Here is a 22,984-nt window from a genome sequence, read left to right on the forward strand (position 1 = left end):
ATCCAGATAGAGTTGCTTTCGGAAATACCATCTGTGTTGTTGACTCACTGGTATTATGTAAGGAGATACTGAGAAGAGAAAGATATTTTTATATGAATTACTTTTGTCAGTGAGTGCTGCCATAATTGCCATTTGGTTTCACTGTCCTTGATCCCGTTAGGGGTGAAGTCACTTTGATTACTAAACTTCCGAGGAATAAGTTGTTGAGTATTTTTTTAGCTCTGCATGTTTTATTCTTTCCATTTGAAAGTGAAAGGGTCCATGTTTTGAAAATTGTTAAAATGTGAACTCCTGGAAACAGTCATCACATGGTTTTAACAGACAAGTTTATTTTCAGTTTGCTTGGGTAAGTTATCAAAGAAAGAACATACTTTTGTGAAATTCTACTTGTCGAGGAGACAATTTGAAGTAGTTTCTTAATCTTTGTGTGTCTCTCCTACGTATGAAGCATATTAGGAATATGTACATATTTCATTTTTAAAGTAATCAAATTAGAAGGAGCATCTTAATTTGTATTACATTTTGAGTAAGAAGAGATTACAAGGTAGAAATTTTGATTAATCCATGTTACTTAATATAGTTCACATTTAATCAGGATTCTTTAGAAATGACATCTTTGCTGATTTCCTCAATGCCGATTTCAGCGTTAAAATATATTGCTGTGTAAAAAACTGAACAATTTTATTGCTTCTCTTCAGTAATTAGTTTATTCCCTTATTTCAGTGGACTTGGTTACTTATATAACAAGGTTCCAGTGGGATATGGCCAAATACCCAATCAAGCAATCCCTGAAAAATATTTCTGAAATAATTGCCAAGGTAAGATAATACTTGAGACAAGTAGGACACATTGATTTATAGTGGCTTTGCTTATTTTATAATTTCACTATGAAATACTTTTTAGGTTTTGATAAGGCAACTTATATGTCACAGATAGAGGGTATCCTTACTACAACTTTAGACATTAAAAGATGTTAAAAAGTATAACACTTTCATGTATAGATTATCTAAATTGTATACTTAGTTATGTAATTAACTTGAATATTACATCAACAGTGTTTAAGAAAGTGTGAAAATTCTGTATTATTTATACAAATTTTAAGGGTACCTGAGATTGTGTAGAATAGGAAATTGGAGTCTATTAAGATTTCTTAGTCGTTCAGGTAGGTGATAGTAGTCACTGAAGTATGTTTGTGTGCATAGTGTACTTGTTCAAACATTAAACCCTATGGGTTCTCTGACCCCTTCCGACTATTTAGTTTTGATCCTCTGCCTGGAAAAATTCCCCTATTCATGTGCCACATAATTATGTAGTTTCAGTGAGTACATGGATCTTGAAGCCAATGCATGAACTCACCAAGAACTCCTTTTATATTGAGAAATCCTTGAACTTGAGAAGAAATGTAAAAGTCTGTTTTTTCCCCCAAGATCTGTTTGTGGAATAAAAGTCTTAACAGTAACTATAATGAGACAAATAGACAAGGACCTGTTAATTGTTTGCCAGCATTCTTATTGACCTGGCTGGGGCAAGAAGTGTAAATTATTGGACAGACTTTCCTTTGCTCCCAGTAACTTTAGTTATGCAGTGTGTTACATAGTTAAATGTAAATAAATAGACTATCAAAGATTTCAACTAAAGTCATCATATAATTTGATGACTATAGTTTAAGAAACTATTATTTTACATTATTTGATAATATAAAGTGGTGTTCTTACTGTGACTGAGCCTTATTTTCTGGATCCTTAAGGAGTAGATCATTTGCTCCCTGATGCTGCTGTAGATAGGGAAGCAGGCTTAGAGACGTGAAGTGACTTACCCTCGTGCTACACAGCTAATAATGCTAGAACTATGTTAAAGTCAGTTCTTCAAATATTGTTTACTTCACATTTTCTCTCTATGTAGTTAGTTTAGTATTCGTTTGAAAAAGCAGCTTTTGTAACATTTATGAATAAATTCAACTATAATTTTAATTTCATAGAAAAATATTCTATGTAATAGTGATGTTTGCAATAATTAAAAGTCTTCATGTAATTTAGTTTATTTTGGAAAATATCCTTCAGTCTTGTGAATTGAAGCCTTGTAATTAGTAGTCTCCAAACCCAGTAGCCTAGATTCCATTTCCATGGTTTAAGAAGTAATATAATAATAATTAAAATACGTGTGGACTAAAACATTATTTTTAGTAGAAAAGATTTATGTGGAAATTATATTAAAAATGAAGTAGACTGTTTTTTAAATGATCTCCTAAAGTCGTGCTTTTAAAATAATAGAATATTCTTACACTAGAAACTAGTGGGTTTTTTTGTAGAAGTTAAAGTTTAGCTACTTTGTTAGTATTAGTAGAGGCAGATTTAGGAAAATTTTGTCTATTTTTCTTCTTTTTCGAAGGGAGTAACTCAGATTGATAATGACCTGAAATCTCGAGCATCTGCATACAATAACCTGAAAGGAAATCTTCAGAATTTGGAACGAAAGAATGCGTAAGCAGATCAAGTATATTTGAGTATTAAGAACTCGGGAAGCACACTAGCATACACCGAAGGAGATATTTTTGGGATTTAGTTAGTTTCAGTTTATGTTGTTTCTATAATCAAAATGGTATTTCTTTTACTTCATGGAGAAAAGCTCACTAAGGTAAGTTTATAGAATTCAGACTAGTCAAAACAGATGTGAGGCTGATTTATTATACTTGTTTTATAACTAATACTTGTGAACTGGGTCCTGGCGTATCCCTTTATCCATTTGATGTTTCATTGGAAAATAGTCTAAAATTAATTGTTTTAAATGAAATCATAGTTTAACTGCATAGTAATTACCTATCACTTAACTATAGAATAATCCTTTTATGATGTAACAATTATTCTCTTACTTGTTTTCAGAGTTTAGGTTTTTCACTCATTAGGTTTTTAAAAACAGGACTGAATTGTTTTGGTTGATCCCCTCGTACTATGACTACTACAAGTGCAGCTTTAAGCATGAAAGTATTCAAGTTGTGCCTTCATATCCTAGAGGGAAAGTTGGTTGGATACTATGAGTGATACAAACAGGGCAAGACATATTTATTATAGCAAAGTGATTACTGGAAGGCAAATGAAGACTGATTTGAAAGAGTTAATTATTGGGTTAGCTACCAAAATTACCTGGTATCAGGTGATACCCAAGGGAGGGAAGAACACCGAAGGTGGTGTGCTTAGATGACATAATTTCATAATTATATGATAGAATAAACTTTAATTGATATCTAATGAGTAGATAGCACTTTTCCAGTCAAGATATTACATATGTAGGCAAGAGAAGAGCTGAGTTATAATAATTAAAGCAAACACAAAACACTAGAGGCAAATTTTGATAGAAGATATTTCCTTGGTTGCCAGGGTAGGGTATATTCAGCTAAATGATGACTCCTTACAAAGTAAAACTCTTAACTAGGACTAATCTCTCTCAATGTATATATAGTATATGTGAAAGTGATTAGCCTACTGTTTCTTTACTTGTGTTACAGAAGCACATAATTATCAGCCTAATGATTTTTTTTTTTTTAATTCCTCAGAGGAAGTTTGCTAACTAGAAGTCTAGCAGAAATTGTGAAGAAGGATGACTTTGTTCTTGATTCAGAGTATCTCGTCACATTACTCGTAGTAGTTCCCAAGTAAGTCTTTCTATTACAAAAGGTTTTACTTGTTAAAATACAAGAAAAATGTTAGTATCTAGTATTGTAGTTTGAAGTTTTCCATAAAATCCAAGCGTAAAAGAAATATAACCTTGCCATTCATTCTGTCAATCAGCATTTGCTCATGTGGCACATAAAGTAGAAATTAGATCATAACCTGGCAATGGAGACTTCAATTATAAATTGAGTTTCCAAATAAAATTTAGCAACTTGGTAGAGTTGGCTCATTCAAACATTAAGTAATGCTAAATTATTGATTGTTTAACAAATACAGATTTTAAGATTTCTCAAAATAGGTCTTTGCATTTTTTCCCCAAAAAATCTTTATGACTGGTTAGGATGAATTAAGCACTGTAAGACACAAAGAATGGATTAGAGCAGAGATTAGTAATTTTTTTTCTATGAAGGGCTAGATAGTAAGTATTGTAGGCTTTGTAAACAATGTGATCTCTGTCACAACTACTCCACTGTGTCAACTTTGTGGTTATAGCTTAAGTAGCCATAGATGATATATAAATGAATGGATGTGGCTGTTTGAATAAAACTTTATTTACAAAACAGGCTTGGCTATGCGCATAGTTTGCTAACCACTGGACTAGACAACCTTTGAAATCTCCTTAGGATTAGGCCTTCTGTGTTATTTAATATTTGATCATAGTTAATCTTGAATGAAATGAAGTGAAACCTTTGGGTACTTGTAGGAAGACCTGGACTGTGTGCGTGTCTGTATAGCACTATTAATGGTTTCACTTTTGACTTACACTGAAATCTTGCTATCAGGGAATGTTTGGGGGATCCGAACTCAGGTGGGAGATTTGGGTCTTTTTCAGAGTATCATTGCATGAAGACTTCCTTGCCGTGCTCTGCATTTTTATCTGGTTCAGAGATTGGGAGTACTAGAAAATGATGCCTCCGTGGAATTTGCAGTGGCTACAATATTATCTCAGTTCTGCATTTTTCCCCCTTTATTGCCGTAAGCTACCTTTTGGATTTTTCTTTGCAGAGGGAGAAGGCCTTAAATCTAAGGATTTCACTCCAGAAGTTTTATTTTGTGTTCTAGTTACATAACTCCTCTCTGCTACACTGAAACACTGATTATTTATAACAAATTCTGTGTATCTGTGCTTTTTTATACTATGTAGGAAAATAACTTTTGCCCAGATAAAATATTTGACTGATTCAACCTTTATTTAAAACTCGGGGTCAAAACCAGAAATTTTTATGGTTTTCTGTACCTCGTAATTGAAACATAGGACCTAAGATATCTTACATGATGAATTATTCTCTATCCTGGCCCATCAACACTATAATTATTTGTTTTCAATCTCAAACATAGTTGTCTCTCCCCACACCCTGGGAAGCCAGTGGCCTCTAGAGAAGGTTGTTGCACAATGCTTTGTGGCAACATAGTTTACTGTCACTTCATTTACTTACTACCTCATGGTACTCTGTGCTTTCCATAAATACAGTTTTTTTCAGTCCTTCATAACTGCCACTGAGCAGGAATGATAGTGATTTTAGCATGACCATTTTTTAAAAATGAGGCACTGTACGTATGAACTATGCAGCTTGAAAATAATTTAGAATCTATACTGTGCTTTACTTCCTTTCCAAATGTAGTTCTAGGATGTGACTCTTCTGCAGTAGTTACTGGAGGTAGGGCGGTGATCTGTATTTCCTGCATTACTCAGTGTATTGGAAATTCATTCTCAGTAGGAAATCTGAGTTTTTTTTTGTTACATAGAGTTGGAGTTTACTTACTATAGCCAGATTTCCTATTTGTCACATAATTTTTTTCTCTTCCTTGATATGGCAGGAAATAGGACTTGTTTTTCTTTTCCAATGTGTCTTGTACCTTTCCTGCAGGTTAAACCACAACGACTGGATTAAGCAGTATGAAACACTAGCCGAAATGGTAGTTCCAAGGTCTAGCAAGTAAGTAGAAGTTTTTGTAAAACCATTTGGTTCCTAGAATTCCTTTTAGAGTTTGAATGTTGGCTGAGGAAATATGTTTGCTGTCTTGCCTTTGTGATAAGTTAACCTCATGAGTGAGTTCTGTGAACTCTAGTTGTAATAATTTTAGACCTAGAAGGGACTTGGCACAGTCTGACAACCTCCTGTTTATAGACTTAGAAGTTTGAGGCCGGTGCGGTATTAATAGTTTGCCCAGGGTCACACATCTCATTTGTGGCAGGGCTAGAACTAGAACCTAGGTGTCTGGTGTGGTACTTTTTCTGCCTCACTGTGCTGCCTTTTGAAAATTCTTTATTCACTATTGCATACCTACTATGTGTCTATAATTCCTCATTTTACTTGGCAAAGGAAGTGTACCAGAATGGCTACTGGACTGCCGTATTTATCTCCAGATGTTCACCATCACTTTGAGCTTAGATTTTACCCAATCTGTATGTTCCTTTTATTTAAAAAACAAACCTGTTTTTATTAAACACTTTTTAATTTTATAGATTTAACATGCATTGCCTAATTTGAAATTTACAAGTCTGTGAAGAAGCATGGACAGGTATCACTCTTATTCTCATGGAAGAAGAAGTTAAAATGCTTAAATAGTTCCCTGAGGCATATGGCTGTGTAAAGCGTCCAATGGCAGAGTTAGGGCTAGAACTCACATCTTTTAGCTCCAGGTCCTGTACCCTTTTAACACTATTCCATGTCACTTTTCCATGTTCTGCCATTGTCACACCAGATATTCTTTGAGAAAATATAAATACAGTGTATCTCCACCCATTCTTTGAGAAAATTTAAATACAGTGTATCTCCACCCCAAAGGATTCTTATAGATACATATATGCTTCAAGGGGAGGCAGCAGGGTGGAAGATATAGGAGGTAGTAAAGAAGTGGAATTAGTAAGGTCAGGCCCATGAAATATTTTCTTTTCCAGTTTCATTGTGTTATGTGGGAAGTAGCTTAATATAATGGAAAGAGTCCTGGACCCAGAGATCTGAGTTCTATTGCTGGTTCTATTACCGGTAGAATATGTCACTCATAGGGTCTGTCAACGGTAGGGTTGTGACTTCAGGTTGTCCAGGTTCTTGGTGTTTTAAACAAAGAATTGGACAAAATGGCCAGCAAAGCAAAATAAGAATGAAGCAACAAAAGAACAAAAGCAGGGATTTATTAAAAACGAAAGAAAGTACACTCCACAGTGTAGGAGCGAACCAAGCAGTGGCTCAAGGGTCCAGATACAGAATCTTCTTGGGTCCAGATAACTCCTACAAGTTTCCCATTGGCCACTTCATGCTCACCTCATGTAAATGAAGTGGTAGCCTGCAGTCAGTCTCATTGGTTGCAGAAAGCAGCCAACTAGAGGCTGAAGTGAAGTTACAAAGGTCACACTTCTGTGCAAACATCTGATTGGTTGCAGAAAGCAACCAATCAGAAGCTAGGGTGAAGTTACAAAGTTATACTTCTCTACAAATGAAGACTTGGCCTGGAATCAGTCTGATTTGTTGCAGACAGCGAATTTCCCATCTGCCATGCGGGAAAGATCAAAAGGAGTAGCCTCTGGTCCTTTTGTTACTTAGGCATGGAAAGTTAGGGTTTTCCTTTCAATTTAGTTCTAGGAAATCGGGGTGAAACAACCTTAGGTTCCCTGCCTCCAGACCCTATTCTCCTGCCTCAGTTCTGCTACCAACTTGCTGTGTGACCTGGGGTAAGTCTTTTAACTTCTCTGGCCTCATTTTCTTTGTCTGTAAATGAACATAGCCCCTTCCTTGTGTATATTATGAAGATATTTTAAGGCTTGATGAAGTATTCAAAATACAAGATAATGTTACTGTATTTTCACAAATGTTGATCTTTTAGGAATGAAACAACAAACTTGTGCTTATCATGAATTTTTTTTTTTTTTTTTTCATTTGAGGGAATACCTTCATTCATACCAGCTCTTCACATGGTAACCTGAAGACTACAGTTGTGTCTTCATACTAGTGTCTCACTTAGGCTGTTGATACTGACAGATCTGTAGGGCATTAGAGCCATAGAGGTTGACTCTGTGTCTAGGAGGCAGGTGGAGGAGGAGAATGAGGACCCGGTGCACACAGAATGTCCTCCAGTGGCGGACATACACCAACCCAGATGTCCAGATAGTATGTAGGCTCATTAAGTAAGCTCAGATTTACTCTGATAGAAGGACTTTAAAAATATTCCATCAGAGATTTAGATCTTTGGACAGTCACTCTAGTAGTTTAAAGGGCAAATTTCAGGCAGGGAACAGTTTAGTGCAGTCAAGACTTGTTTGCAAATGACTTGTAAGTGCACACTAATCTTCTGAGAGCTCCCAGCCTTTCCTTGCTCAGTGAAAACATCTGTTCTACCTATTTCTCAGTTCAAAGTACATTTAGAATCACTGACTCAAAAACTTACCTGTTTAAATTTAGTCAGAGACAACATAGCACTAGGTCAAATAGCACCATCAAGAGTACGTGCAGTTCATGTAGGGGCAAATAGGCTTTTTTGAGTGAGCCTGGAATTTTGTCTGCCATTTAGGAAAGATCTCTATGACCTGATGCTGAATTTTTGGTTTATCACACCCAGCATTTCTAAGTAATTACTATGAGCTGGTCATTGTTCTATGTGCTTTACACAAGTTAATTAATTATGGTAGTAACATCACTTTTTGGCATGATAACTTGAGTGATTATTGTTGGGAGTAGTGAAGATGAAAGTGGAATTCTGAGGTAGAATCGATTGAAAAATATTTATTCTAATATCCAATCTAATATTTTTCAATCTGTTATTCTAACTGTCCTCAAACCTGAAAGAATTTTAAAATTCACAAAATATAACTATTTGTAAAATGTTCTACAAAGTTTGGACAGTTTTGAAATACTACCGTTACTGTGAGGCTAAATGCAGCAATGTATATAAATGCCATGTCAAGGCTGTGGACAAAGAAGTGGAGGCTGGGCTGTTGTTCTGCTTTTTTTTGTAGAAACACTTCAGAAAGAGGTGCTTTTCACTTGTCCTTTCAGAATTACCACTTTCCTTTTTTTTTATTTTTTTATTTTTTGTCTGCTTTTGCTTATTAAAATAGTCTGATTGAACCAGATCACTGGTTAACGTTTGCCTTTTCTGTGTCATTGGAAGCAACATCACAAACTCATGGGTGCTTCACAGAAGTTCTTGTTTAGGGATCTGGAGTCCCCAGTGAAGCAGAACAGCCTAGCTAAGAAGTGCAGGAAAAATGATACTGGCCACTGTCCAGAAGTTTCTCTATGTTTCAGAGTTTCTGAGGGAGATGATCTGTTCTCCTCTCAGTATCACTTCAACCACACCCATGGCTCTAACTTCAACTGCAGTTTTCGGACCCCTAAATCTTTATCTGTGGCCAGCCTTCCCCCCATCTACAAACTCACATACCTGGGTCCTACTGGACCACTTCATGTGGTATTTCCTAGGTAACTGACGCCCCAATCTCAGATTCAAACTCTCTCGTTGCCTTGAAGTATATGGCAGCAACATCTGCCCAGTGATCCAAACCGCAAGTGTGATAGTCATTTTAGAATCTTCCTTCACCCTTGCACCCCACCACCCCAACAGGCCCCCCGCCTGCATTAGTCTAATGAGTTGTGGCATTTCCACCTTCCATAGTATTTGGTTGAACCATTAAAAATTGCTGTTTTGTAGGTCAAAAAATGGTCAAATATCTACAATTTCATATGGTTAAATCTACTCTCCCCACTCCCCCAAGACCCACTGCCACTGCTCCAGCTCTGACTCCCTCATCCCTTGCCTGGACCATGGTAGTTGACCCTAGCTGGTCTCCTTTTCTCTGATATTTTCTCTTCTCATCAGTCCTCCACATTGCTGCTGTTTTCACCTTTGTGACATACAAATGTGTTACTTCCCTGTCTAAAACCCTGCTTGTCCCTCCCCATTTTGACTGCCTGCACTCAGCGCGCGCGCGCGCGCACACACACACACACACACACACACACACCCTTCTTGTACCCTGTATTCCAGCCATATATGTGTATATATATATTTTTTCTTTTTTTTTTTGAGACACAGTCTCTCTCTGTCACCCAGGCTGGAGTGCAGAGGCGTGATCTCGGCTCACCACGACCTCTGCCTCCCAGATTCAAGTGAGTCTCCTTCCTCAGCTTCCCAAGTAGCTGGGATGTGCTACCACACTCAGCTAATTTTTGTATTTTTAGTAGCGATGAGGTTTCACTATGTCGGCCAGGCTGGTCTCGAACTCCTGACCTCAAGTGATCTGCTTGCCTTGGCCTCCCAAAGTGCTGGGATTACAGGCATGAGCTACCATGCTGAGCCCCAGTTATGCATACTTCTTGCAATTCCTCAAATGCACCATGCTATTCCACATCTGTATTCATTTGCATATGGGGTTCTGTCTGGAACGTTCTTCTCTTTTTTGCCTTTCTTTCAAACTTCCGGAAACCTGGTATATCACCTGTTTGGTAAAACTCCTTTGAATCCCCTCAGATAAAGTAACTAATTCGCCAGTGTATCATGTATATTTTCTGTTGCAGCACTTACAACTCTGTATTGCAGTTACTTGTTTATGCCTATTTCCTTTACTAAACCCATACCTGGAGATCAGGAAATGCTGTCTTAGTTTTATAGTAATGTCTAGCAAGCACTTGCATTACAGAGTCTTAGTACATGTTAAATGACTACAAATCCATTATAGTAAAGACTCATAGTTTATTTTTTTATACAGTTTTTAAGAAATACCTTTCCTTAGGGGAAAGAGGAAAAGCAAGTGGCTTTTATTTATTTTTCATAATAAGATGGCAGAGTAGAAATTTTAGTTATAAGGTGAGATGGAAGTTTTATCTTGACTTTTATCACCATCAGGATTTTGAGTAAACCATAGGAATTTGCTGTGTCCCAGATCTCTGCACAATAGCTAGGAACTTGTTTAATAGGTAACCTGTTCATTGACACAGGGCCGTGTCAAGCACCAAATGCTTTTGGAAGGGTCTTCAAAACAGCAAAGTGTTGGATACTAAAAGATTAGTATGCTAATGGTGAAGCGTTATTTGTGGCTCTGAAATAGCCTGCAAGTTAGATTTGGATTTGTTTTGATCTCAGGCAGTTCACACATCACTGAGTAAATCTTGGCAAAGCAGAAGATCCTTAAACGGCTTTTTTAATCGAGCTCTGTCCACTTGGTAGCTGCCCTTCATTGGGTTTGATTCATACCAGGAGCAGGAACCTAAGGGTAATCATTTTGAGAAGATACAGTCTAACAGGAGGTTTCAGTGTTCTAAATCCAGAGTACTTGCGTTTTCTCTGCGTGTCAGCAATGACAGTGATCAGTACTCCCAGAGCTGTCTGCTGGTCATTCGCTAGGGAGGTGCCCCTGCTGGCTGGCTGACCAGAAGTGGGGTAGATTCAGTACTTAGAGCCATCCTGTGATTAAACACTGTAGTTGCCTCCTGAATTTACTTGGCTAACCAGGTGGTTCTTAGGCTTCAGGAAAAACTACACTTGCTTTAAAATTTTTTTAATATAGTATCTTTAAATTCCCCAGCATTCCTCCATTTTGTAAAATTTACTTTTTCTGATTTCAGAAGTACCACATTGTAAGTAAAAACGAAACGTTAAAAAACAAAGAAAACAGTCAACAAAAGGGCACACAGGACCCTTTTGGTAGTGAGGGGTATATTTATTGTCTAGATTGTAGTAATGGTTTCATGGGTATATGCGTATGTCCACACTTCAGATTATAGACATGAAATGCATACAGTTTTCTGTATAATGATTATATCTCAGTAAAGCTGTTTAAAAAATACTAAACATTAGAAGACCTCCAATATGTGAAAGATAGAAAGGAGAAGAGACTCCCCTCAGTAACATTCCCTGCCCCAAGGTTATCCCTGTGAAACAGCTGCCCGTGCAGCCTCGTGGACCTCACGTAAGGACTTCTATACAGGAGGCACTGTAGGTAAATTCTGAAAGCCAAATTTGGGCCATACTATCACAAGCAATACCATTCCCCTTTCAAACAGTGGACTTTCACCCAAGGTATTACAGATTTAAATGACCATTAAAATTTCCTGGCAGTTGTATCTAGAAAGGTCTTTCCAGTGATGTCCATGGAGCTGTGACTGAATGGAAGTTCTGACCTCACTGGGACCTTCTGAAGCCTAAAATGGAGCCATGGGATGCATACAAGCGCATTTATTCAGAGATTATTTAGACAGTTGTGTTCATCAGGTTTTTTTTTTTTTTTTTTTTGACAGGATCTCACTCTGTCACCCAGGCTGGAGTGCAGTGGCACAATCTTGGCTCACTTAGCCTCAACCTCCCCAGCTTCAGTGATCCTCCCACTTCAGCCTCCTGAGTAGCTAGGACTACAGGCGTGCACCATCAAACCTGGCTAGGTTTTGTATTTTTTGTACAGACACAGTCTTGCCATGTTGCCCAGGCTGGTCTCAAAGTCCTGGACTCAAGCAATCACCCACCTCAGCCTCCCAAAGTGTTGGGATTATAGACATGAGCCACTGCACCTGGCCTGTCAGTTTTTGATTGAGAGATGTCATGGGAGCAAAGGAAAGATCCAAGGTTTGATGTACTGGCAATACAGAGAGGCTAGGCTGGGCCTCAGTGGGGCTGAGTTGGCCTGGAGAAAGGAAGAAAGAATTAGGTTTCCAGAAAAGTGTGCTTATATCAAGGAGACGCTGGAAACAAAGCAGCCTGGTGCTAATGTTGTTTGAAAAGTGTGGTTCTTAGCGTTTGGATGCTTTACTGGAGTTAATGTCTAATTTTGTTGGTTAATAAGAAAAAAAGTATCATTAGCAAAATAAATCATAAACATTCAGTGTCTTCAGTGTTTGAGGCACATTGAAAAGCTTTGAGGTAATTTGGGAAGGGCTATTATACCCTACTTTTCTCTTCCACCTGTTTCTGAATTTTGCCCTTAATATGAAAGACAGCAATACGTATAAATCTTTAAATGGACTTCTTTTTTTTTTTTTCCATAGTGTTCTTTCAGAGGACCAAGACAGTTACCTGTGTAATGTCACCTTGTTTAGGAAGGCAGTTGATGACTTCAGACACAAAGCCAGGGAAAACAAGTAAGATGATTATTTTTGTGTGTATTTACTTTGTTAGATCAGCTGTATACAACATGAACAATTTTGTTTTTTTCCCCCAAATTTAGATTCATTGTTCGTGACTTCCAGTATAACGAAGAGGAAATGAAAGCAGATAAAGAAGAAATGAACAGGCTTTCTACTGATAAGAAAAAACAATTTGTATGTGTTTTAAATATTTAGTATTATCAATATTAAGCAGAAGAAAAAGTGGTATTACTTTCCTTTGATTTAAAAGAAAGTAAAAATCTGCTTTGGTTTTAAGACATTCGATTTTAGTTTGTTTTTTTTTTAATTGGATAATTAGAATGAATTTCCTCTAGAGCTTAACTATTCTAGAGATAACTATTCTATTTCTAAGAAAGCTTTCTTCTAAAGCTTACATGTGTCTTAGATCGAATAGAATAGTTACCTTAAAATACATACTTAAATTACTCCACCTAAATCCATATCAGATATTACTTTTAAATGCAGTTTTCTGGTTAACGTCCTTGTAGGTGAAGGGAGATTTTAGTTAAGTAACAAAGTTCTTTTCAGTAAGACTTTTCACTTTCTTGAGGCAGATTTGTTCAATGCCTCAATCTTTTATTGAAGCAATTTGTATTGAAACTGTTGGAGAATTGGTGTGTTCTAGGTGTAATGGGAAACAGGTGGAATTGTGAAAATGAAAGATGGTGTTAACTTTCTTGCCATCTTCAAGTGTGGGATTACTGTGAAGACTAAAAGCTTGTTTGGAAAGGGAAACATGAGTGAAAATGTGTTTCTCTTAATAATGTGAAGGGAAATGAAGGGATATACTGAAAATTATTTCCAGGTACTTTGTAAGCCATATCATCTCAACTAGGAGGAAACTAATTCCTCCAAGTAATGTCCAAAATAACCAGCTTTTTAGGGAAAACCCAAAATCCTTTTACAGAATAGGTATTTTGACCGAAGATTTCCACTTTGTTTTGCTATTCCTTTTTGCTTAAATTAATTGGTTTGTACATCCAAATGAGCCTAATAATGTTATCCAAGTAAGTGTTAGCTGAATTGTTAATGTATGTCTTTTAAGTATCGAGAGAGAAGGTATTTAAAATCCGCTTAATCGTACTAAATATATGAAGTTTAAAAAGAACTTACACTATATAATTTAGAATGTAAAGAGATTTTAGATGTCTAGACCAACTCCCTTTTTTACAGATGGGAAAACTAAGAGCTAGGGCTGTTAAATGACTTGCCTACATAACTGTTTATCTTTGTTATGAAGTTGTTTGTAAGTTGAATTTTATTTTACATGTATTAAATGTTTTAGAGTATTGTGTAGTAAATTCAGATCTTTGTATTTTGATTTTCAAACCTAAGGCATTTCTATATTTTGTACCGGTTTAACTACTTTTATTAAAATATGTACCTTTTTCTGTGTTAGTGAATTGTTTCAATGCATTTTAGCATCTGTTGAGATCACTCAGTAGTGGCTAACCTTTTAATCTAATTTAAGGTAAAATATCTGAGATAATGAGAATAATAGTGAAACATGTAGAAAGTGAATTATATGACTTAATTCTTCTATAGATTCCTAATATGTAGTCACTTAAAAAAATTTGGTCTATCTAATTGCTATTTCTAAGACCAAATTTGTGGTAATTTTTTTTTTCTTTTTATAGGGACCACTTGTACGGTGGCTGAAAGTGAATTTTAGTGAAGCATTTATTGCATGGATTCATGTGAAAGCATTACGGGTTTTTGTTGAGTCTGTTTTAAGGTAAAGAAAGTTAATTGTCAAACTTGGAACTGAAGAGTTCATAGATTCCTTACATTGGACCTCTTTATTATAACAGAGTCCAGCAATAGGAAATTGGTTTGGAGAAACCAAAGGGCCAATCATGAGACAGAGGTTGTCAGTATCATCATACAGCTTATACAATGCATATTAGTCTTGTTCTTTAGCCCCAAGTTTAGAAAAAGAGATTTATGCTGCCGTACCCTCAGGTTCTTTTTCTTGTGTAGGTACTTAAAAGTAGATTAAATATTAACCAATATTTGTTTAAAAGGAAGATCTTTCAGATGTTTTATATGTCATTGGATACATACTATGCTGATGACTTATTGGAATCATTTCATATTAACCTAAAGTATTTTTATATTTTGAGATACTTAAAACATCACATTCTGATCCTATGTATGGGTTGCTCATATTAGAAATAGTTTTTAAAAACCCAAAACTTGGCCGGGCACAGTGGCTCACACCTGTAATCCCAGCACTTTGGGAGGCTGAGGAGGGCAGATCATGAGGTCAGGAGATTGAGACCATCCTGGCTAACATGGTGAAACCCCGTCTCTACTAAAAATATAAAAAAATTAGCCAGGTGTGGTGTCAGGCACCTGTAGTGCCAGCTACTTGGGAGGCTGAGGCAGATGAGGTGGAGGTTGCAGTGAGCCGAGATTGCACCACTGCATTATTGCACCACCGCACTCCAGCCTGGGCAACAGAGTGAGACTCCATCTGAAAAAACAAAAAAAACAAAGAAAAACACCCCAAAACTTATGTGTAACTATGCTCACTATTTTAAAATTTTTTCAAATTTTCAAAGTAGATGTGGGTAACCTCATGCTATTACCATAAAAGTATCTGCTGACCTTACTTCTTATTATTTCCTGAGGATATTCATATATTACCTTAAAAATTGAATGGTAAGCCAGGTGCAGTGGCTCACGCCTGTAATCCCAGCACTTGGGGAGGCCAAGGTGGGCAGATCACGAGGTCAAGAGATTGAGACCATGCTGGCCAACATGGTGAAACCTCGTCTCTACTAAAAATACAAAAATTAGCTGGGCATGGTGGTGTGTGCCTGTAATCCCAGCTACTCGGGAGGCTGAGGCAGGAGAATGGCTTGAACCCAGGAGGTGGAGATTGCAGTGAGCCAAGATTGCAACGCTGCACTCCAGCCTGGCGACAGTAAGAATCCGTCTCAAAAGAAGAAAAAAATGGAATGGTAATTGAAGTAATTCCTAGCAATTGGCTTAGAGATTTCTAGTGGACAGTGAGTACCAAAGGTTTACGTTTCTGTTTATATTAAAGTTTTTTGTGTATATTAGTTTCAGTTTCTATATATATTAGTTGAACTTGTAAAAGTAAAGTGAGATACTGTCTCCCTGTTAACCATGATTAAAGAGTAAGAGAATATTTGCTTTGAAAAGAAAATCTCTTTACATGTTTGCTTGTATTGCATACTGTATTTCTGCTTTTTTGTAAGGTATGGCTTGCCAGTGAACTTCCAAGCAATGCTACTTCAGCCTAATAAGAAAACTTTGAAGAAACTGAGAGAAGTATTACATGAATTGTATAAACATCTAGACAGCAGTGCAGCAGCTATTATTGATGTAAGTACATGTTAGCCCAGTAGAGTAAGAATTGAAGTGAATTTCAGAAAAAAATGATTGAAAGAAGATAGAAAAGGGAGAGTAAGTATGATACTTAATCATTTTTTATTACTTTGAGGTTCTCAATTTGTTATATAAACATAGTAATTTACATCGTTTACCCTGTTTTATACTAATTATAGCTGTGTTTTGCTTCTTGGCATTTCTACAAGCTGGTAGTTATCTTGCTGTGTATCAGATGTTTATAGCTGCAGAAATACAGAAACCAGTGATACTAGTTATTTATAAAAACTATAAATTCCAGAGAAGAAGAAAATAAGCAGTTATTTTAATTTTATTTGGTAGAAGCGAGAGTCAATAGATGAGTATTTTCAAGGTAGGTTCATTTTTCTAAAATGGAATATCTGGGCATGGTGACACATGCTGGTAGTCCCAGCGACTCAGGAGGTGGAGGCGGGAGGATCACTTGAGCCCAGGCCTTTGATACCAACCTGGGTAATGTAGCAAGACCCTATCTGAAAAAAGAAAAAAAACAGACCAAAAAATAAATATATGTGTTTATATCTTCTTTTAAACGAAAGTGTTATTTTTTAAACAAAAGAAGATATAAACAGAGTTACTCGTATTTCTTTGTTATTGCTATTTAAAATTGTAGTGGGCCACCGGGCATGGTAGCTCATGCCTGTAAACCCAGCACTTTGGGAGGCTGAGGCGGGTGGATGACCTGAAGTCAGGAGTTCGAGACCAACCTGGCCAACATGGTGAAACCCCATCTCTACTAAAAATACAATAATTAGCTGGGTGTGGTGGCGGGTGCCTGTAGTCCCAGCTACTCAGGAGGCTGAGGCAGGAGAATCACTTGAACCGGGTGGGGGTGGTTGCAGTGAGCCAAGATTGCGCCACTGCACTCCAGCCTGGGTGACAGAGGGACACTCTGTCTCAAAAAAAAAAAAAAAAAAATTGTAGTAGGCTTTTATTTTATATTTTTGGTTTTAAATATCTTGCTGATGTTTTTTTTTTTTTCTTTTTAAAAGTTTAGGGTGGATGGTAGTATCTCACATAGGCATTAATTAGAGCTATGAAAAATCAGTTTTTCTTGATAGAAGGAAATGACTTGCTAAACTTTTTCTATTTTTCTTTCTTTCTTTTTTTTTTTTTTTTGAGATGGAGTTTCACTCTTTTGCCCAGGCTGGAGTGAAGTGGCATGATCTTGGCTCACTGTAACCTCCGCCCCCTGGGTTCAAGCGATTCCCCTGCCTCAGCCTCCCAAGTAGCTGGGATTATAGGCGCCCGCCACCACGCCTGGCCAATTTTTGTATTTTTAGTAGAGATGCGGTTTTGCCGTGTTGGCCAGGCTGGTCTTGAACTTCTGACCTCAAGTAATCCACCCACCTCGGCTTCCCAAAGTGCTAGGATTACAGGCATGAGCAACTGCACCTGGCTGACTTGCTACGCTTTCATGAAATTGTGGATAAAGTAAGAGGTCTAATTATTTGATACATAAATGTTCTAGCAGTAAATTCTGACAACATGCATATATAATAAGTGTTATCCTTGCTCGTTTTTTGTTTTGCCATCAGATCTTGCTCTGTTGCTCAGTCTAGAATGCAGTGGCATGATTCTGGCTCACTGGAGCCTCAACCACTATGCTCAAGTGATCCTCCCACCTCAGCCTCCCATGTAGCTGGGACTATGGGCATGCACCACTACTCCTGGTTAATGTTTTTATTTTTATTTTTTGTAGCTATAGAGTCTCATTATGTTGCCCAGACTGGTCTTGAACTCCTGGGCTCAAGGCGTTGGCCTCTCAAAGTGCTGAGATTACAGAATAGGCATTACTTTTAAATCATACTTGCGTTATTTTTATTCCACATTTTGTAAGTCTTGTATCGCATCAACTCAGTATTCTAAGTCCAAGATTTACAAAGTTAATTTTTACAGTATACATAAAAAAGGTTGGTGGGATCATGCTAAATACATATGCAGGCTTTGCAGTCAGAATGCTTGAACCTGGCTTTACCACTTACTGTCTGTGTTTCCTAGGAGAAGTCAGTCTTTCAGAGGTTGTTTTCTCATTTGCAAAATGGGAATAATGTCTAACTTAGATAAATTAACCTTAACTGCATACATTTAGCCCAGAGTAGATGTTCAATAAAAAGGTAAATGTTAATACTTGCTTTCTTTTTTTCTGAGTTCTGTAAATACAAAATTGAATAATTGTCTGTTTTTTCCATAGGCTCCAATGGATATTCCAGGTTTAAACCTGAGTCAACAAGAATACTACCCCTATGTGTACTACAAGATTGATTGCAACTTGCTGGAATTCAAGTGAAAATGGGCTCCTCCCCCGACAATCCTGTCCTTGTGTTGGTGTGTGCTAACAGAAATAAGTTGCAGTATGGTCGTACTTTCACCTCTAGTATCCTTTGCTTGCTTCTGACCCCCTTTCCTAGGTGAATTCTCCCACAGTGGTCTGTATCTCAACATTTTCTTTTTAAAGGAAAAAATATATATATATAGTTTCTTTTTATTGATCAGGTCTGTAAATGTGTACTAAAAAAATCAGAATTTATTTATAAACAGAATAGTTTATTTAAAGAGAAGGTCTTTTCCTTATTGATATCATGGTATGCATTAATTCCATTTGTTACCATTGTGCACAAAAGCCCTGTTCACAAGGGAATGGTGTAAACATTTATACTGTTTTGTTCACTGTATTTAGTAGACATAACTGTTGAATAGTTACTGAATCGTGATGTAAAGAATATGTGACCATCTTCAGGTATGGGATTTCTGAATGTTTCACATTTCAATCAATGAGCACTGTCAACACCCACAGGAGGAATAAAATTACCATGCAAAGGCGTATTGTGGTGTCTGTAACTTAAGATTACAGTTCGATTTGAGAGTTAAATGATGTCATAGCTCGCTTGCTATGACACTTCCAGGATTTTGTTATATGCTGAGGTGTAACCATTTGTGTTATCTGATGTATGATTTAATTGAGCCAAATTTGGGTCAGAACTAAATTTGAAGATTACTTCTCAGTATATGATGGGTATTTACATTTGAACACTAGAATTTTAGGTCTCTCAAATAAGTATAGGGCCAGTTTTGAATAAAGTCTAGCAGAACTATGCAGCTTTAGTCATTTGTTTTGTCTAAATCTGTTTTTTACGTATTTTCTTCTTAAGATCTATAATTTTGGCATTTATGTCATTTGTGACATAGTCTGAAAATAGAGACATTGTTGGCCTTTAAAATCTCAGAAATGAATGACTTAGTGTAGTGTCCTGAAAGAGCTTTTAAAAGAGGATTTTGTGGCAATGCTTCTCTTACTATGTACTTACAGGTTTGCAAATGGGAAAAAGAAGTTTACATTTCAGTTTAGGGGCATGTCTAAGCTGTGCTATTCCCTTTAGAAAATTAGCCTCCAAAATCTTTTGTTTCAAAATTTTATATTATTTCATAAATAACTTTAAGCAAATACAAGCGTCCACAATGTAGAACATGAGAGACCCCCTCCATCAATTTCCACCTCCCAAGGAAGTTTATGTATTTTTCTAGACCCTTTTCTATGTCTTTACTTCTCTCTCTCTCACACACACATACACACACACAGAGTTTATTTTTAATAAAATAGGATTATACTATGCACATTCTGTCACTTGCTTTTTTGCTTAATAGTATATCTAAGATAATCCTTTATGTCAGTGAAGCTAGAGCTACCTCATTCTTTTAACCAGCTACATGGTGTTCCATCGAGTGTCTGCCATCATGTGTTTAGCCGAGTGAATGGTTAGTCTGCTTGTTTTTGGTTTTTGCTGTTAACAAACACTGCTGCAGTCAGCATCCTTGCATAGATTTCTTTGTATACTTGTATTAGTTTTTCTGAAAGATCCCAGAAGTAGAATTTGCAGGGTGATAGGTTAGTACATTTAAGTTTTTGACACTCACTGCCAATTCATCTGTCAGAATTCTAAACTAAAGACATGTTTGGAGTGTGGATTTATCTTCAGTTTTTCCTTGGACAAGAGAAAGCTGTGAAAAATTTTGATACCAGAAAATTCTGTTTTTTGGTCTTCTTTTGCACATGTTCTTTCAGTCTTAGTATCTTTAACATGGGGCCACTCTCTCTATCATAGGGGGGCATGTTTTGACAATAAATTGACTTTTAAGAAAAACATGTCACTAACCTGGAGCTCAGCCACACAGTGACTTTTAAGGTTTTATTTAGACTTTACTGTTGTTCTCATGAGAATAGGTACAGACTGCGCAAAGTTTAAAATCCCAGCATATGTCGAAACTACGGGACTTTCACTGTGGTTTCCGCCAGGGGACTTATAGCAGAGTGGCTGAGCGCATGCTCTGAGGCCAGGCCCCAGCTCTGCTGCCGACGAGCTGTGTTGTCCTGGGCAGAATGGTCTCCGAGTTCCAGTCCCTCCTCTGGAAAATGGGCATGGTTAGAGTGGCCACCTCATTAGGGACGTTGGGGTGAGTCGGTGTGACCCCATGTGCACAGAGAGTGCTGCGAGTGGCGCACTGAGAGGCTGATGCAGGTACTTAGCCCTTGGGGAACACATGTAGTTCCTTTTCACTGTGTTTAATTTGGGAAAATCCAGGTCCACATCATTGTAGAGTCCGAGGGTTAGAAGGAAGTCATTGTGTCTAACATAACATCGGAGCAGTTTGTGTCACTGAGCTCCAGTCTGTGCTGGATTATTGATATTGTTGGTGGCGGTCACCATTCCTGGGAAGGGACTGTCCCAGGCCACTTGCCTCCCCGAGGAGTCTACTGGTTCTCCTTGAGGATAGTGCTTAGATAACAAAGACTCATTAAACATTTACTGAGCGTCTGTCAGGGATCATTCACATCCACACCATCCTCCCGGCCCCTCCCTGTGGTGTTCATGGAGGGAGCACTGGCGGTCCCCATTTTCATGTATGGAGACTTCAGGTCAAAGAAGTGAATTCTTTGTTGAGTTACAAATTTTGAGCCAGTCAGAATTTGAACCTAAGATTTCTGACTGCGGGGTGTCACACTTCCCGCCCCACACTCAACTGTTGTATGAATGAGCCAGACACATTCCTTGACCTGAGTCCGAGATGGACAATGGTATAGGAAAGATATTAGGTATGGAGAATCAGATGTTAACTTGTATTGCTATTTGTTTTGTTTTGTTTTGTTTTGTTTTGAGACAAGGTCTTGCTCTGTCACCCAGGCTGGAGTGCAGTGGCATGATCAGGGCTTACTGCAGCCTCAACCTTGACTGCCTGGGCTCAAGCAATCCTCCCACCTCAGCCCCCCAAGTAGCTAGGCCTACATGTTTGCGCTACCATGCCTGGCCAATTTTTTAAATTTTAGCACAGATGAGGTCTCACTATGTTGCCCGGGCTGGTCTCGAACTCCTGAGCTCAAGGGTTCCTCCTGCCTCCAGCCTCCCAAAGTGTTGGAGTTACAGGTGTGAGCCACTGTGCCTGGCCTGTGTTGCTATTATTTTTGGCAGGAACCCAGGAGTCCAGAACATTTCATCTGTGATGGGTTAGATAATGTGTCTAGTTGTTTGCATGCCAATTTTAGTAGCCTCAGTTATTCAACCTAGGAGATTTTTCTACCTCTCTACTACCCAGCTGAAGTTGCTCTTCAGCAGAAAATCTTTGTGGAACATATTCCACACTTTGAAATCTTCGTGGGACAAAAGATCTTTGTGGAACCAATCTTTGTGTAACATATTCCAGCTTTTTGAATGAGTGCATATCCAGTAGTACCTTTAAAGTTATACTTTGTACATAACAAATACTCAGCAAATGTGAACCTTTATTTGCTCTTACTTCAAAATTAGTCCCAAATGTTGGAAATAAAATATAGGACATTGATCTAGATATGGGGTTTTTCTCCTTCCTTCTCAGATGTTGAAGAAATCAAAGTAGCATATGCACAAGGTTAAAAACCACATATACAAATATTATAGAACAGCTTATAATGAAAACTTTGCCTGCCTTTATAAAAAATGTGATTATCTTCTTCTGTTAATGTCAATAAAAGATGGTTTGTCCTAGAAGGTCTATAAATGGTATTATGTTCTGGAGGAAACCTAGCAAAAACTTTCCTAGTTTAGTACTTGTCTCTAAATTGATGTTCACCCATTTCAATATTGCAGACTTGTTCATGGTCTTTATTTTTCTAGCATAGATAACAGTTGATTCTTTAGATTCATATATGCAGGCAATTCTTGCTTTCTAAAAAAAGGGATATGGGACATTGGAACCATTTTATTCACCAGTGGATTTACCCTTAGAGTATTTTTAGATCTGAGCTGATGACTTGTTAGAGAAAAAGGGAACAGAGTAAAGCCATGAAGCCATGAACAGTAGGAGACTGCCGCCTGGCATGGTTTCTTCTTCTGGAGAAGATGAAACTGAGGAGAAACAAGACAACATCCTTCATACCAAGAATGGTCAAGATGATGCAAGAAGAAAAAGGCTTTCAAACAAATCAGAAGGCAGTCAACAAACACAAGGGGGACATTCCTTCTCTGGCAGTTGCTCAAAACTGAAATTGCTTATTGTGTACACTGGGGCTTGTACTTGGGGAATTGAATAAAAATGCTCATTACCAAACTCCATAGAGATGTGGTTTAAAGTCTTAAGTAGATCCGAGGAATAACCTACATTTTAAACAAATACTCAGGAGAATCAGAGGTTGGGGGTTAGTCAGTTATTATCGGATACTATCTTTTAAAGATTCTTCCTCTGAACCCTCAGATTTGGGTGTTGATTTAGAATTTATAAGCATCTTGAGGTCTCATTCAAATAGTGATTCCTCTCTATTCACAGAGACCACACTTCCTAGAATCTTCATGGGTA

The 22,984-nt window shown here is 37.5% G+C and overlaps 1 protein-coding gene across 1 annotated transcript in view; it reads left to right on the forward strand.

Annotated features, from left to right (window-relative positions):
* ATP6V1C1 (ATPase H+ transporting V1 subunit C1) overlaps positions 1-22,743 on the forward strand; it is a 51,567-nt gene extending 28,824 nt beyond the window's left edge. The window contains exons 5-13 of the mRNA XM_008001268.3: positions 724-818; positions 2,389-2,480; positions 3,551-3,649; positions 5,537-5,605; positions 12,644-12,736; positions 12,823-12,916; positions 14,401-14,498; positions 15,991-16,117; positions 18,354-22,743. Coding sequence (XP_007999459.1) covers positions 724-818; positions 2,389-2,480; positions 3,551-3,649; positions 5,537-5,605; positions 12,644-12,736; positions 12,823-12,916; positions 14,401-14,498; positions 15,991-16,117; positions 18,354-18,449 — 863 coding nt within the window. The 3' untranslated portion in view covers positions 18,450-22,743. The remainder of the gene's footprint in view (positions 1-723; positions 819-2,388; positions 2,481-3,550; positions 3,650-5,536; positions 5,606-12,643; positions 12,737-12,822; positions 12,917-14,400; positions 14,499-15,990; positions 16,118-18,353) is intronic.
* Positions 22,744-22,984: the final 241 nt, after the last annotated feature.

The sequence above is a fragment of the Chlorocebus sabaeus genome, chromosome 8, assembly GCF_047675955.1.
Source record: "Chlorocebus sabaeus isolate Y175 chromosome 8, mChlSab1.0.hap1, whole genome shotgun sequence".
NCBI lineage: Eukaryota > Metazoa > Chordata > Mammalia > Primates > Cercopithecidae > Chlorocebus > Chlorocebus sabaeus.